This window comes from Clupea harengus, chromosome 13, assembly GCF_900700415.2.
Source record: "Clupea harengus chromosome 13, Ch_v2.0.2, whole genome shotgun sequence".
In the NCBI taxonomy this organism is placed as follows: Eukaryota; Metazoa; Chordata; class Actinopteri; order Clupeiformes; family Clupeidae; genus Clupea; species Clupea harengus.
In genome coordinates this window covers 15,608,725-15,624,367 of record NC_045164.1, presented here as the reverse complement: position 1 = coordinate 15,624,367, position 15,643 = coordinate 15,608,725, and the positions used below count along the sequence as shown (strand labels likewise).

The following is a 15,643-nucleotide window of genomic DNA, read 5'->3' as shown; positions in this document are numbered from 1 at the left end:
TGGATACAATGACACTTTACATCTTACTGATAACTCCATATGCTCTCAGCTCATGTGATCAATCAGCAAACAATGACTAGTTTGATGCACAATGTCTGGTGTTTAGACCTATTACTTCAGTAAATAATTACTTCATCATTACTTAAATGAAATGTACTACATTTGCCACTATTCATTTCACATACTCACACACAACATTGATGTTTTTCTCACACCTAACTACACAATAAATCTGGAAGTATTTCTTGATTTCTTGATAGAACTCAATTCTATTTTCTGAATTTTCTTGCTTCATTCATTTCTACAAATATCTCATTGACAGACACAGACACATTCAACACAGTTCAGTGTGGACTGATAGAGATCTGAAAACAACCCCTGCAATATGAACTAGCTGTAGCGCTATAAGTATTACTATTACCTCACTGCTGGCATTACTCTTTAAAACGAAAGTGTAGCTACAGTGTCATTTTAAACATGAAACGTAATGTTACATAGAAGGGAAAAGGTCTGTGGTCCTACACAACAAAAAGAGCATTTTAGAGACCATGTAGAGTGTGTTTTATGTATGTTATGTGTTTCCTTAGACACATACACAATATTCATGCAGTGTTTGGGATCATATTAACCTGGCACTCTAATATAGTTTGGTTTCACAATGGTTTCATTATGTTACATATACTGTATGTATATGAAACACATTTTTCTTCTTCATCATGTATGACATGATTTTCAAATGTCAGCAATTCACAGCATTAGTGCATGAAGCTAGTGATTCTATAAACAAGCTTGACACTGTCCTCTTGAGAGGAAATGCCCTAGCCAAACCGTGACCAAACGAAGGCTATCACCTTCAACATTCATTATTATGCCATTGTAGTCACTTCTACCACAGACAAATGGACATCTAACATATTGATAAATATGAAATATAGTGAGAGTATGTAGCAATAGCAACTACATTGAATATCATTTTGTCAATTATATTTTTTACAAACATTCTTTGACAACACAACACTGAAATAAAAACATCTATTATAGAGGGAACAGGTATTTTCTTCACCAATGTTTTTATATATTTTATTATTGTGTGTATGACACCATACGAGAATTTACCCCACTTAACTTTCTTTATCAACTGTTGAAAAAGCTTTCTTTACACATACTATCACTGATCAATTATGAGTTATAAATTGTTTGTGTCCTTAAGGGTCATTGAAGATGCTAATATGCATTCCTTACTTAATAAAACTCCCGTAATTTCATTTGACATTTTTATATTTTTGCAATATATGGTTTGCTTTAAACAAAAGAGAAATAAGAGGTCATTTAGCGGTTTGTACTCCTGTATTTAAATCACATTTTTTTTGTCTACATTGTTTGGCAGGCCGCAATACAGTTAGCTACAAAATGCCTAATTACATGACATCAGCTGTGGAAAGAAATGCGTTAACATTAGGGGGACAGCTATGATAGCATTGGTTAAAATTTTCGTAGCTTGATATTTCTAGCCATCTATAGCAGTAGCGGTGGAAGTGTATGAGTACAAGAGCCTCCTTCTGCCTACTTCCTCCTTCAGGAATCATGGCTATCAAGATTTCAAGTGACACAGTGTAGGTGTTTGGTGCCTGGGGACAGAATTAACTGAGATAGGGAAGAGTGCAAGGTACAAACCTTTTACACTAAAGATTCCACTTCTATGTGAATAGAGGGTGTTTGATCTGTGTAGAACCACTCTTGAGTACTGAGTGTTTTTTAATCAAATCCATGGCTTAGGATATTTAGGAATTGGATGTAATTTGCTTGATATGGAAATTTGATGTAAAATTAGGTATTCAGAACAAAGGATGTTTCAAGTTAAGCATTATTATTATTATTATTATGATTATTTTTTGTATTATTATTATTATTATTATTAATAATAATAATAATAATAATAATAATAAATCATATTATTATTAAGTTTAGCTCACCGCACCAATACTATTTCGATTCAAGGACACATTTCAGACATAGGGACCTATTTACCAGATCCTCCATTTGATCCATTTGAAGCACTTTCACTGTTTTCACTGCATAGACCTCCCATCTCCAACAGGCACTCCTCGAGCTGTTTCACAAACGTGTCGGAGCAAGTTTGGTCACTGTCATTGAAACTGGACACACAGAAGAGAATGGCGTCTGACTGAGGGTTATAACATACGCCATAGCCGTTAGGAGCCACAGGACCATAGCAGCAGAACATATCCACTGTAGTAGGGACCTAAGGAGCAATCAGAACACACGGTTACACACGTACCCCTCATTCATGAAAGTGCGTTACTTACTGTTATTTTTATATTCTGTTTAATACCTGGCTTGTAGAAAGGATGAACTGATTGCTGATCGTGTAAGTGTCATCAGTGAAGATTTCAGGCGGGTCCATGTTCAGCTCTTTGGCCATTCCCTTCAGGCCACACAGGTGATTGTCAATGGCCATGCCTGTAATTGCCTAAAATGATGAAGTCAGTACGTCATCAATTAGTCATTGACCAATATGTAGGGCAGTTGATTGTCTGATATCCAGTTTCGTTATCTGTTAGTAACATTTTCTTATATGAATATGAATATATATGAATATGAATATGAATATATATAAATCCAGAGAGTAACCACTGTGTACAGAAGTAAACTGGAGTTGGCTGAAACTACTCAAAAACCAAATTTTTAAAGAAACCTTGTCTGCAGGATTGGAATGATCCCTACCTGTGTCCACTCCAGTGACTTGCTTGAACAGGTCTACCAAGCACATTCAGCCTCAGAAGAAGCTCACTTCTAAAGCTGATGACGGTAGAAGTCATGTTGTTTGCTTTGGAATGACTTTGACCTCTTCTTTAACTACGCCTGTGCACTGCAGTTACTCATGAGATATATTTACATATTTAGTTATTGCAGCTTACCAAGATAGTGTAATTCATTTGGGCATTAATGGCATCCTTAAGCATTTTCATCTTTTCGTCGTCCTTGAAAAGGCACAAGGCAACACAGTGCAGTGAGTTGAAAGAAAACATAAATCATCATTTCAGTTCTGCTGATATTCAGATGAATTCACATTATTCCTGTTCAATCTGTAACTTACTGAGAATGTGGGTTGTCCGTCTGTCATGGCCTTCCCAAAAGCTAAGGCCTCCAATGTGGCTGAACGAATGTTGTCCACACGTCCCTCTTGAAAGCGACGGATGGAAGCACTTTCATAAGTTGACACAGCCCTTCTGTGACACCTGGATTATTGAAAAATATTTTCAGTTTGAAATGCTTCCATGTCTTTACCACTCTGTGTCTTTGTATAAATATATCACTTCAAGAAATGACCAGTACTAGTTTATGAGTAATCACACTGACCTGTAGTATGTACACTGACCAGTACTAATTGATTAGTATGTACACTGACCAGTACTAATTGATTAGTATGTACACTGACCAGTGCTAGTTGATGAGTAACCACACTGACCTGTAGTATGTACACTGCAGGGCTACTTGAATATAGGCATCTGGGCTCATTTTCAGCTTCTTGATGAAATCTTTGCCATACTTGGTAAACTTAAAAACATTCATGTCCAGATTGTTCACAAGCCTACAAGTCAAGCATTTGATAAAAATTAGGACAATATGTCTAAATAAGATTATATGTACATGTATATAATAAGAAGCACTCAAAATCACTCACTCTGTGTGTGTGTGTGTGTGTGTGTGTGTGTGTGTGTGTGTGTGTGTGTGTGTGTGTGCATTTCACATGTGTCCACCCGTGTGTGTGTGTGTGTGTGTGTGTGTGTGTGTGTGTGTGTGTGTGTGTGTGTGTGTGTGTGTGTGTGTGTGTGTGTGTGTCTGTGTGTTTCTGTGTGTGTGTGTCTGTGTCTGTGTCTGTGTCTGTGTCTGTGTGTGTGTGTGTGTGTGTCTGTGCGTGTGCTTGCATGTGGGATGTGTGCGTAGTGTTCATTAGACTTGCCGATGTAATTTGTCTGCTGAGGCGGCAAGGAGAGCCTGAATTTCTGGAGAGCATTTCCACCGCAGTCGCCTTGGGGCTGGTAGTTCACTCACACTGGCTGCCCTCACCAGCTTAGACGGGCTCCCGCTCCTTCAGGAGGCACACACAAACCCTGCTACACCAGTGGGTGTCTACAACACTAGTTCTGTGCTGCCTGCCCCCATTAACCACTTCATGAATTATGGACATGTGAGAGAAGAGAATCAACTACAGAATGTCCATAAATATGTGCAGTAGTGAAACAGTGAGTGTGTATTACAACGATGTATTACATGTCAAAATAGCAATATAGCACAAATAGGTATGACTGATGGCCTTTTCTGTGCCATCTATGAAGTTGAGGTTATTTTAGCAGTCTGATTGTGACGCTAGTACTGATTCTGACTTTCAGACTTACATGTATTTCAAGAGATACTCTGTGCACTGGACGAGGACAATCCCCTCAAAAGGTGAGTGTTCACATATAACGCCACAGCAGCCATCTGACCCTATGTCAAACTGAGACAAGGACAATATTTCAATCAGTATCAGAGTTTGGACAGTATGGTTTTCCATCTGTAGACCTTCTAGGAGAGCGCATACCTGCATGGGTTTGTCATACCACCGGTTCCCCCCGTGCCTCTCTATGCCTCCTCCGTGGAGCATCAGTAAGGCACGATTGGTGTCAGTAAGTTGCAAGCCACTAGGCTCATTCAAGCACACCAGACACAAACACCTCTCAATCATGTCCAGGGAGTCTCTGTTGGTAGAATCTGTATTGTATAGAGTGAGACATTCTGTTATTTAACATCGTTTGAACTATGCAATCACGTCATTTGTTTTCTTCCTGGAGTTAACGCTGTAACTGAGCACTCACACTGACAAGAATGGGTATGCTACTATGCTTATATGCTAATAATCACTCTCTCCAGGTCTATGGAAAACCTCCAATGTTACATGTAGTACACATCAACCAAGAATCAGAATCTTTAGTATTTTGCCATCATATCGTTTTTATGATGCTATACATATCTTGTAACACATATAATTCCGATCCAAACCCTGTTACTACCAAAGTCATCAGTGGTGGTTACTGATATAGTAAGCCGTGACCTTTAACCTTTAATGAGGATGTTGCGAGCCTCTGCCCACTCTGTGCGCCCATCTGAAGTGAGAAGGCCAATAGGTGGGAAATGCTCCTCTTCACTGTCGGCCATCTTCCTGATCTTCTCCAACTGAGTGTACAGATCTTTCTCATTCAGACGCCGGAAGTTGATCACCACATCCAGAACAAAGAACTAGGATGAAAGAGAACACAGAAAGAGCAGATAGAACCCCGTCTGTCCCTTCAACACTATGAAAAAATTCCTTTTATTAATATAATATATATTTATATATTGCAACTCCCAAACCTGTCTCTCTCTTTGAAGCAACTTAAAAAGTGAGGTATAATGCAAGCAAAACATTCAAAAGAAAAGTGTCCTGAAGAATATTTTTGGATATGGAAGAATAGGGATGTATTAGACTCAGGTGCTGAAAAGGGTTGCAGAAGAGTGGAATCCTCTGCTGCTTTCTGCGTATTGGGTGTCATTCTGCAGAGCGTTTGGAGTGGAGCGCGTGGCAAAGAGCTTTGCTTGGGACTTTTGGCCACATTGGTGTAAGGACAACCAGACGATGCTAGCTGGCAGAGCAGAGTGGGTGAGATGAACAGTGGTGTAACAGGCGTCCTTTTCAGCAGATGAAAACTGAGTCATGCTGCTGCATTCTGGATCTTCTGTAATGGTTTGACTGCACATGTGGATCTTCTGTAATGGTTTGACTGCACATGCTGGCAACCCAGTCAGAAGGCCGCTGCAATGGTCTAGGCCAGGGATGATGAGATATTACAGAAGGGGTTGTGTGGCATATTCACAATGGTTAGGTTGGATCTTCCTGAACAAAGCTTGTGCTGGTTGTTGGCAGAGACCCAAGTTCACCCTAAATGTATCATCAACTGAAACATTTCCAATAAATAACAATAAAGAATTTCCTCTCTCACTCTAACCAAAAATACGACAGCTAGTCCTTGTCAATCGGCATACCACACAGTAAAGCAGGTTCTGCTGTTTCTCCTGACCTGATTTTTGCAGGCGACTATGATGTGCTCCGGCTCAGGCATCACACTGCTCTTCTGGGCCACGAGGGTGTCTTTCCTCGGCCCAGGCAGACGATAGGAGGAGAAGAGTTTAGAGTACTGTTCCATACACAGAGGAGTCCCAGCCAGCTGACCACGGGCACAGTCCACTGGCAGTGCACGTCTGAAAACACATAGGCTAACATTTAGCATAATGCTGTGCACGTCTGAAGACACATAGGCTAACATTTAGCATAACGCTGTGCACGTCTGAAAACACATAGGCTAACATTTAGCATTAAGCTCGGTTGCAGGGACAGTTGTGTCATACACTAAGGTAAGACGTGTCCTCAGCTTCCCATGAAAATGCTCAAAGGACATCCAAGGACACTAAAAGTTCCAACAAACAGCCTGCCATGTGGCACTATATAGTGTAGTGACCTCTGTTACTGTCACTGAACACACCAGGATCAGACTACAATGTCAGATGTAAGGTATCTCTATACTTACGTTTCCAGTAGTGTTTTATATTCCAGTACTCCTGAAATGAGATGGGCAGCAAATCTGAAAGGAAGTCAGAGTAGGAAATAGTGATGATACCATTGCTGATGTCGCAAGACAGAGATGAAAACTGCATTGTGGCCTGTAGTCATGCAGCAGCATGCATTCTTCAGCACACACTCTTAACTGTACATGTTTTTATGCAAAGGCAAATTTGCTTTGTCAAAGCTGAATACACACACAATCATGTAACAACGGTTTAACGTTATTCAATTCAAAGTGGTTAGACAGCTAGGTGGCATTAAATATAAGGACAGACTGCCTATTTACCAGATCTCAACTTTGAATATAAATGAAATAATGAAAACAAATGATTCATTGGCCATTGGTATGTTTGTTTACACCCAGATATTATCATATTGCATAAGTACTGTATTAGTGTTAGCTCCTCTGGTGTGGTTGTTCTGGCACTGGGAGTTACAAATAAATGTAACAGCAGAATTTACAGCAGAAGCCAGATTATTTTTTTCTGTTTCAGTTCCGTATAATACATTTGCATATTATGGATTTAATTAAGAGGAAATGCTTGGTTTGGGAGACACATACTGAGCATACTGAACATACTGAGCATGCAGTACCTTATTGCATCTCCATCAGTGTTGAAGTTCTGGTTTGGCAGGACCATAACAGGACTTGAATTCACTGGAAGTGCTAACCTGTTATTCAAATACATATCTTCTATCCAGTAGTCATAAACCTGCCAAAAAACGGAAATGAGACTATATGAATGAGAAAGGTTAAACCTGTTCATCCTGGGCGTTTTTCCTACTCAGTTGTGTGTGTGTGTAGTCAGGGTGTTTCTGTTCTTTGATGTGTAAATAGATGCTTAGTTGAGTGTGTTGCTTCTGTTTTTATTTATTTAATTTTTTTGTGATCTTATTGTTTTGTTTCTGTTTTTCTATTTGTTTTGATATTTTATTGTGATATAATTGTACAGCACTTTGGTCTGCGTGAGTTGTTTTTAAATGTGCTTTGTAAATACATTTGACTTGACTTGACTTGACTTGACAGCCCTATTTTTCTGCATTGAGTTTGCTTTTAATGATGGCCGGCAATACGCAATCAGTTTGGTATCATCCGTTGTGTGAGTGGTCCGAAAAGTGAAGACCAGAAAGTTGACCAGTTACAGCCTCGACAGAGAGAGAGAGAGAGAGATAGAGAGAGAGAGAGAGAGAGAGAGAGAGAGAGAGAGAGTGTGTGTGTGTAATACAAAACTATTGTGATTACTTATGGAAACTGCTGTGAAAGGTATGGTTTAATGTCAATATGACTATAAAAACACATTTCTTCTGTCTATTACTGCGGGGAACCGCCTACCTCACGCATGAAAAAAAAGGCTCCACTCCAAACCCTAAATGACTCACGGCTCGAGACGCAGCTGAGACGTGAGTCTCATGCGAGCAGTGTGTATGCCCTAACCTATTAACATGGCGGCCGGAATGAAAAATCAACAGGTAATGCAGGGTGTGAGAGTTACTCTTTCAGAGAGTGAGACTGAAGGAGTGATTGAACATGACCTCTATTTCTCTGGGTTATTACTATTTCAAATCAGATCATGCCATATCCCTCAGAATTGTGAAAGCATTGACATAGTATGAAACATTGCATGGTAGACCAACATTTTACAATGATTTCACAATGCAATCACTTTGACATACGTATTTCTCACCCAGTTTGCTTGACTCTCCCTCCTTTGCTGTAGTTTGTGTTGAAGCATCTCTCCCACTCCTCCGGGCGCTCCAAACTCCTCCACAGTGGCCTGGGTCCTTCTATACTTCTCCTCGGGGACGAGGTGTTTCATACACTTGAGATACATTTTCAGTGTTTGCTGTAAGTCGGGGACAGGCAGCTTAGGCAAGCCCTAACACAAAGTGAAATGGGAAGTGTAAACCTGATGGAGGCATTCATTTCTGTTACATACAAGTACTGATGCTACTTCAGTGGTGGTTAAATGCCTAGTACTAGTATTAATGAGGGATGCACCGGCACACGGTATTATGTTGAACCGTTCGGTATCCCCCTATGGTTCAATACACACACGTGAACTGCAGTATTATGATAGGTGTAATTTTCCTTGATTTGCTACATTTGCTTATTGCGGCTGCAGACTGCACACTGTACATTCAGATCCACAGAACATCCCTGGATCCTGTCAGAGTTTCCCAGGAGCCTATCAGCGCTCTGTATGCAAATAGGAGCTGGAGAAGAGAGAGGAACCTGCAAACAGACAAACAACTTGACAATGGAAAACTCTATCTAGACAGAAAGAAGCCAATTTCGAGAGGCAGTGGCGTCTTTCAAATCCCTCTGTCCCTCTGGAGCAGGAAAAAGCTACCTCACTGTAGTGGAGACAGACACCCGGCCTCTTAGTCATGCTGCCATTTTTTGTGAATAGAACCTTTTATTTGTATATAAGCAAAATAAATAGTTGATTGTTTAAAGGGTTCTTAAATATAAAGATACCGCAACCGTACCGTTAAAGTGGCCCAAAAACCGTGATGTATACCGAACCGTGGGCCCACTGTACCGCTGCAGCCCTGCTATTAATCAATGATTTCTTCCTATTAACTATTTAGTGCACGCTTGCTGAGCACGTGGAGAGAAGCAATATATGTCAAAGCATTCTGTATGGCAGGCAGAGACATTTTGCTCAAAGTGAATACCAAAAACTTTAATCAAATCCTGGATAAACGGCATGACATCATCCAATGTAGAATTTAGATGATTGGGACAAATCTGAAATATGAATCTGTATTATTTATGTGTATAATCTATACATATAATTAGCATAATTATGAGTGTGTTAAATGAATCTAATTTATGATGTAGTCATTTTGAAAACAGCCTTGAGTGATGTCTACTTTTACAGAGTAATGTATCCTTACATTATTGTGCCCAGGATTGGTTGATTGCTCCCTCTCCAAAACTGGCATCTTCTCTGCCTGTCTGATCAAGTGGAGGAACAGCCAGTGGAGAACAGTGACAGCGTTTGCTTGACATTCTGAAGGTTCACAGATGCACACTGGATTTCAAAATATATAAAACCTTAAAACAATTCACAGTGCTATATTTCCATATGTGATGCACATATGAAGAATATGGCTGAACTAATAATGACAGATAAACTAATAATAGGTTAATTGAAACAACCTCCGATAGTCGACATACTGTATGTTACCCTGCACTTAGACAGCATCAGCAGCAGAATCTCTATATTTGAGCTTTTCCACACCTGTTTAATTCTAACGGTACAAAAGCGTCTTTCTCCGATTTGTCCACAGGGACCAATCTACAGCAAGGTGACTTAACTGAACGTTAACCAACCTTTAAACTCATTTCCAAATGCAAAATATCCGATCAATGGCTGTGACTTACCAGAGAAACAGATCCTTCAAAGATCCAGAAAGTTTGTCCTTAACTTTCATTTTTACTCGTTGTTGTAAAAGTCCAGGTTCCCAGAGGCACACCTATGATCCACCCAACACCTTTTGCAAACTAGCTTCCCCACCATTGCGAAACTGGAGATGCTTGGTAAAAGCAATGAGGGGGTGGATCCTTAATTCCGTCTGTAAATAGCTCCTCCCATCGAGGACCATTCACAAAGCCCTTTGCAGGTCGCGTCTCTCATCCACCTCACAACTGGGTCCCCAAAGCATTGAGCCAAATTTGCGCTCAGGTAGCACCTATCAATCGTGATTTTCGACATTTCGATGACTTAACGAATACATCAACGGATTTCTTGAAAGAGAGAAGACTGGATTGCATTTATTATCTATCCCGGAATTATAGCATACATTTTTTTTATTACCTGATCTACATTTATATGGTCACACTTTATATCTTATAACACGATAATAAGACATATTCCAACGTATTTCATAATTTAGCAACCATATGCAAATTCTTGTTTAAATCATCACTGTATTGAAGACATTGGTCAAAGAAAATTGGGGACTGTGAAGAACAGGCACTCCTGTTTCAAGACGTTATCATGGAAGGACGCGGACTTCAAAATAGAAATAATTTCTATCTTTAAAACATATTTGTAAATCAACATTTTTTATCAGTTTAGAATGAATACATTAATTGGCGTATTTGATGGTAACAAGACGTATTTTAAATGAATAACTCAACTGGAGCAAATGTATATGCTGTCTTAATGGCAAGTCTGGGATAGAATTATTTTCGAATTATTTGACCGATTAATTCGGTGTTCATGTACTTACTGTGGAAGAGCAATGCAAACACTACAATGAATCAGCCAACAAACTATTATTTTAATTATTTACACATGTTACATCTATGTACAGCAGATATTTCACATTATACATGTATGCATTCCAGAGGTACATTGATTCTAACCAAGTCCAAACAACACACATTGAGACTCAGGATTCAGTTCAATCTTTTTTCGAGAAAGTGTTGTGTGACAGTGCATATACGTTACAGCAGCACAAACAGAGCAAAGGGTGGGCCTATAAGGAATGATACACTGAAAGACGAGCAACATATCTTTATTTCGACATGTGTAACACTGCATATACATCCCTGAATATGATTTCGAACACGCAGTTAACACAGAGCTAGAACATTAACTTAACAGAAATGTCCAGCATTGCTTTTACCCAAGATTTACAGTTTTAATCTGTCTGAGGAGACGTGTGGGTTAATGCAATTCAACCTAATGCTCACGTCCCTAGGAGATCGTGTCAGGAACAGAAAAAGGTAACCTTAAACAAGTTACATAATCAGTAATTTCGGGGAAGAATATGTATGCTTCACACTGAGGGTATTCCCAGTCTGATGAACAGGAATGAAAGAGGCTGCACGAGCGAGTGCCATGGACTGTTAAATATATTCTGGTTCAGATGTCTCCTCTTCAGAGTATCCTCTGGGATGCGCACCAAAGGTGTCAACTGGCACACAGTTCCCCGCTGAACTCAGCCCTTTTCTCTTGTTTTGGCGCTCTTCCATTTTAATAGTATCGTAAAGACCTGTAGCTCCCTCTTCTAATAGCATATTTCTCTCTGAATGGGAAGGTTTCATAAAACTTACGTTTCGCAGCAGCAGTAGGGCCGGTGCGTAAAGAACATTGACAAGACCCATTCCCAGATTGAGCTGGACAAAGCCAAGGTTGTGCACTATCTGACCTGCAACTATTGGGCCGAGAGCATAAGCCACACAGTAGGATATATCTGCAATAGCATACACACTTCCATACACCGACACGTGACGCACATCTACAAGGAACGCAAGTGTTGGTAACAAAGCTGTGTCTACCAGTGCAATACCAAAACATATTCCACACAAAGGCCAGATGAGTTGGCCAAAGGTTTTGCAGGCTGGTACAGTGCAAGAACTTGCACCAATAATGACCATACCTAGTGCCCCATAGAACCATTGTAAGTGAGGGTACTGAGATGCTAATTTCACAGTCAGGTATACACCGAGAACGTGCGGAAAGAACGCTGGTAACCAAGTTAGTCCAATTTCCCACTGAGTAGAATTCATTGTTTCCTCCATCCAGTTCGCGATGGTGGGTTCCAAAAAGGCCAAGGGGATGTTACAGGTGGTCAGCGCCCCTGCCACAACCATTATGTAGGGATCCATCATGAGTTTATAAATGGGAGTGCCTACTGGTATGTTCGCTCGGGTATTGTTTGAAAAGGGCTTCAGAACAGTTAGACACAGCACACCATCGGCAAAACAGACGCAGGCAAGAACAAGGAATGGAACCCGCTTCCCTGCAAATTCGTAGAGTACACCTCCAAAAGGGGGCGCCACTAGACTTCCAAACGATATGAATGCGAGGGCAATGCCCAGCGCTCGACTCCTCTCTCCCTCCTCCGTGTATTTATCAGCAATCATGGCAAGTCCAGAAGTGTCTGCGAATGCGGAGCCCAAACCCTGCAGACTACGTGCTGCAAACAAAGTTCCATAGTTCTCAGCGAAAGCAAATGTACAGGTGGATAGGAACATGATAGTAAGTCCAATTAGAAGTGGAATGTCATACCCAACGCGGTCAATAAAGGTTCCTGTAAGTGGATTGACAAGGAGTTGCAAAATGGCCTTGGAAGCAAAGAGTACACCGATTTCCAAATCAAAGTTTTCTTTTCCGACTTTTTGCGTCGTACTGTTTGAATTATTTGTATGTAAAAGTGCAAGGGCGTGTTCTGCCTCATGCTCGAGACCTGCAAGATAATCGGGAATAATTGGTACTATCACCATGTAAAGCATGTTGTCCAATAACAGTGCAACACAAACAATCACTAAAATGATTCTCCTTTGCCGCTCGGGGTCCTGTATAGCAGTACCCAAATGCTTAGTTCTTTCTCCCATCTCTGATAATTTCAAGGCAGCAGATTGCGCTAAACCGATGGATCCCTCTGAAGCCATGACTCGCCGCCCTATCGGATCTTCCTGCTTGAATCAAAGCTTTTAAACTTGTCTTTGTATGATATTAAGTGAGCACCACGCTGCCAGATCACATTTGATGCTCACTTCCAGTCTCTTCATTCAACATTCAAGCTAAAAAAAAACTAACTTTTCTTTTTTTCTTTTTTACCTTCGCGTTCCGCTGTAGGCTACCTCATTGCGTTTGCCTTTCGCTCTTTATTCAGGTATCTTCTCTCCAACGCAGTTTATCCAACCTTGCTTCATTGTATTTTGTCCTGTTCTGTGACGAGGAGGACCCAAATAAACTCAAGTGTGAGTTCACGTGTGCTCCCTCTCTTGAAATGAGAGGGTTATTTTGCACGTGCACCTTGGTTCTTCAGTCGTCAGAAAGGTCGGGTATTTGCTGATGCTCAGTCACCTGTGACGCAGAAAAGTGTGGTACCATCTCAGTTCGGCATATCTGGTTTGGTGCGCCTGGTTGGTATACAGTGGCATGTTTGTTAGTACCTTAGCAATCTTTCACCGTCTTTTCCGTGGGCTGTGACGCACTGCTGACTTGCCTCCCCTCCCCTTCTGTGGTTCCCCAGCCTGCCTCGTTTTCTATGCTAATTTAGCGAACAAACCTCTGCCTAGTAGCGCAGTGCAGCCACTGCACAGTGATCAGTGATGGATGGTTGTGTGAGGATTACTCTTAACTGTAGGGTGATCAAAACAATCACATCACACCAGTTCCTAAACCACTACTGCTGTACTGTTTTTTATTCATTCTGTTTAAAAATATAAATCTACAGTAGCCAATGCAGGGTGGCCTGCTTCTGAGTTTAAAGTTTTGCGCTCTGTTCAGTAGCGTTGAGCAGGAAAATGAGTTGTCATTGGGCCATTTCACAGCAAATAGGAAGCAATTTACAATTATAATTGTATTGAAATTGTTATGTGAATCCCATAGCCTAACCTTCATTTGAAGGGCCTACATTTTTATGAAAAGGGTTTGGAATCCTTTTGTGATATCACTACGACAGACAACTCTACAAATAGATAATTAAAATAATCAGTTCAGTATAGCCTAGCATAAACCAAAGAAAGAATGAAAGGAAACTCTGCCAGTGTGTTTGTGCAGTCCCTAAAGTTGAGTTCGAAATAAAATCACCCAAATACGTGTTGGTGTACGAAAACTATTGAATAAATGACCGTTTTCGCTAAAATGATCATCATACCAAATGTAAACGTTATCGGTCAATGTTGTTTAATGGTTTTAATTTAGGCTCTCTTGATCATTATGAGAACATGTCCCAGTTCTTTAAACGAGATGCATAGGTATTTTCACTGTAGCTTTTCATATCCTCTTACTCGAGCACGCGTAGATGATTCGTTCACTGGCAATTAAAAAACAGAAACATTTCTTGTACCATGGCTGCAGAGACTGCATTAGGTTGCCATTGGCCAATTAATTATGAGTTGGTCCGTCAATACATCCCTTTCCTCATTTTGTATTTACATTAACAACTCACTGACAGTTGTCCATTCACCAGTGGGAATCTAGGCTGTAATTTATAACCTGGGCTGATAACGAAATAACTACAGCACCTGCCAATCAATGTTTAGGCTTACTGGACAAAGAGGCTATTATTTACTTTACCACCAACCTATATGTTTACACTCTTTTATGGCACAGGCCACATTACTGTAAATTTGGCGGTGGCCAATAACGGAAAAAGTAAAAGATGTGTTGACTAGTCCATAATGTCACTTTTGTTTATCTACACTTACTGCCACCTTCTGTTGTGATCGAGAAACTCGGTAACTCGAATCCTTGTAGTTTAGTACTGACATCTACTGGTGAAAAGAAAGAAAATATAGTTCTGTTCATTCTTGTTTAGCTTTGCCTGGGCCCTTCGTTGAAGCAATGTGGGTAAAATGAGCGGAAAACATACTCTCTAACATAGAAATATTCCAAACAATATATTCCCATACTAGTCATCACATTTCTTAAAACAATGCAACATCCTTTAATGGTCCCTTAATGAATTTCTCATTAATCTGTTGGTATGAGATAGCCATCCCTGTAATTATCTAAGAACATTTAACACTCTTTTAACCCTAGAATGCCCAAAAGAGTGACCAAAGACATCCTTCTTTTACACAACCTGGGTCAAAATGAGATTAATTTATAATGGTAAAATCTTGATATTTATCTATAAATGTTAAACATGAGATTTCACTTTAAAGGTTGAGTGCTGAAACTCACTGATGTTTGTTCCTTGCTTTGCATAACAGATCCTCATCGTGCATAAATTACTTGACCCATGTATTTTTCTTTACAATGCCTTTGACAGCATCTACCTTAACAACTGATCCACTTGCAGAAGTCCTCTGCTTATTGATGCCCGTGTGCTACCAAACTATAATGCTCAATGTTGTACTCTGCCTATGATACTCATGGAACTGATTTATATTGATGTGAAGCTGGTTTTGTTGATGTTCACACCATATCTGTCACACTATGGTAATTTAATGTTGACTCTTTAGGTCAATAATACAAAAAGTACTCTATCTATTGGGAATTAATCTAT

General features: G+C 40.1%; 2 protein-coding genes across 4 annotated transcripts; both read right to left on the bottom strand.

Moving 5' to 3' along the window:
- Positions 1 to 1,885: 1,885 nt before the first annotated feature.
- chata (choline O-acetyltransferase a) lies at positions 1,886 to 10,349 on the bottom strand. Of its 3 annotated transcripts, none has more exons than XM_031579200.2 (15): positions 10,053 to 10,349; positions 9,563 to 9,699; positions 8,347 to 8,538; positions 7,256 to 7,374; positions 6,627 to 6,680; positions 6,120 to 6,300; positions 5,124 to 5,301; positions 4,607 to 4,776; positions 4,422 to 4,522; positions 3,986 to 4,114; positions 3,491 to 3,613; positions 3,119 to 3,260; positions 2,940 to 3,002; positions 2,354 to 2,491; positions 1,886 to 2,263 (listed from the first exon to the last, which is right to left on the bottom strand). In XM_031579200.2, exons 2-15 carry the CDS (start codon positions 9,608 to 9,610, stop codon positions 2,021 to 2,023), a joined length of 1,881 nt encoding a protein of 626 aa, XP_031435060.1. In that variant the 5' UTR covers positions 9,611 to 9,699; positions 10,053 to 10,349; the 3' UTR covers positions 1,886 to 2,020. The 3 variants fall into 3 exon arrangements, with proteins under 3 accessions (XP_031435060.1, XP_031435059.1, XP_031435061.1); XM_031579199.2 differs by having other exon boundaries at positions 9,563 to 9,678; XM_031579201.2 differs by having other exon boundaries at positions 8,347 to 8,505; positions 9,563 to 9,678.
- Positions 10,350 to 10,843: 494 nt separating this feature from the next.
- On the bottom strand, positions 10,844 to 13,698 carry slc18a3a (solute carrier family 18 member 3a). Its single transcript, XM_012838482.2, has one exon. It carries the CDS (start codon positions 13,071 to 13,073, stop codon positions 11,526 to 11,528), a length of 1,548 nt encoding a protein of 515 aa, XP_012693936.1. The 5' UTR covers positions 13,074 to 13,698; the 3' UTR covers positions 10,844 to 11,525.
- Positions 13,699 to 15,643: the final 1,945 nt, after the last annotated feature.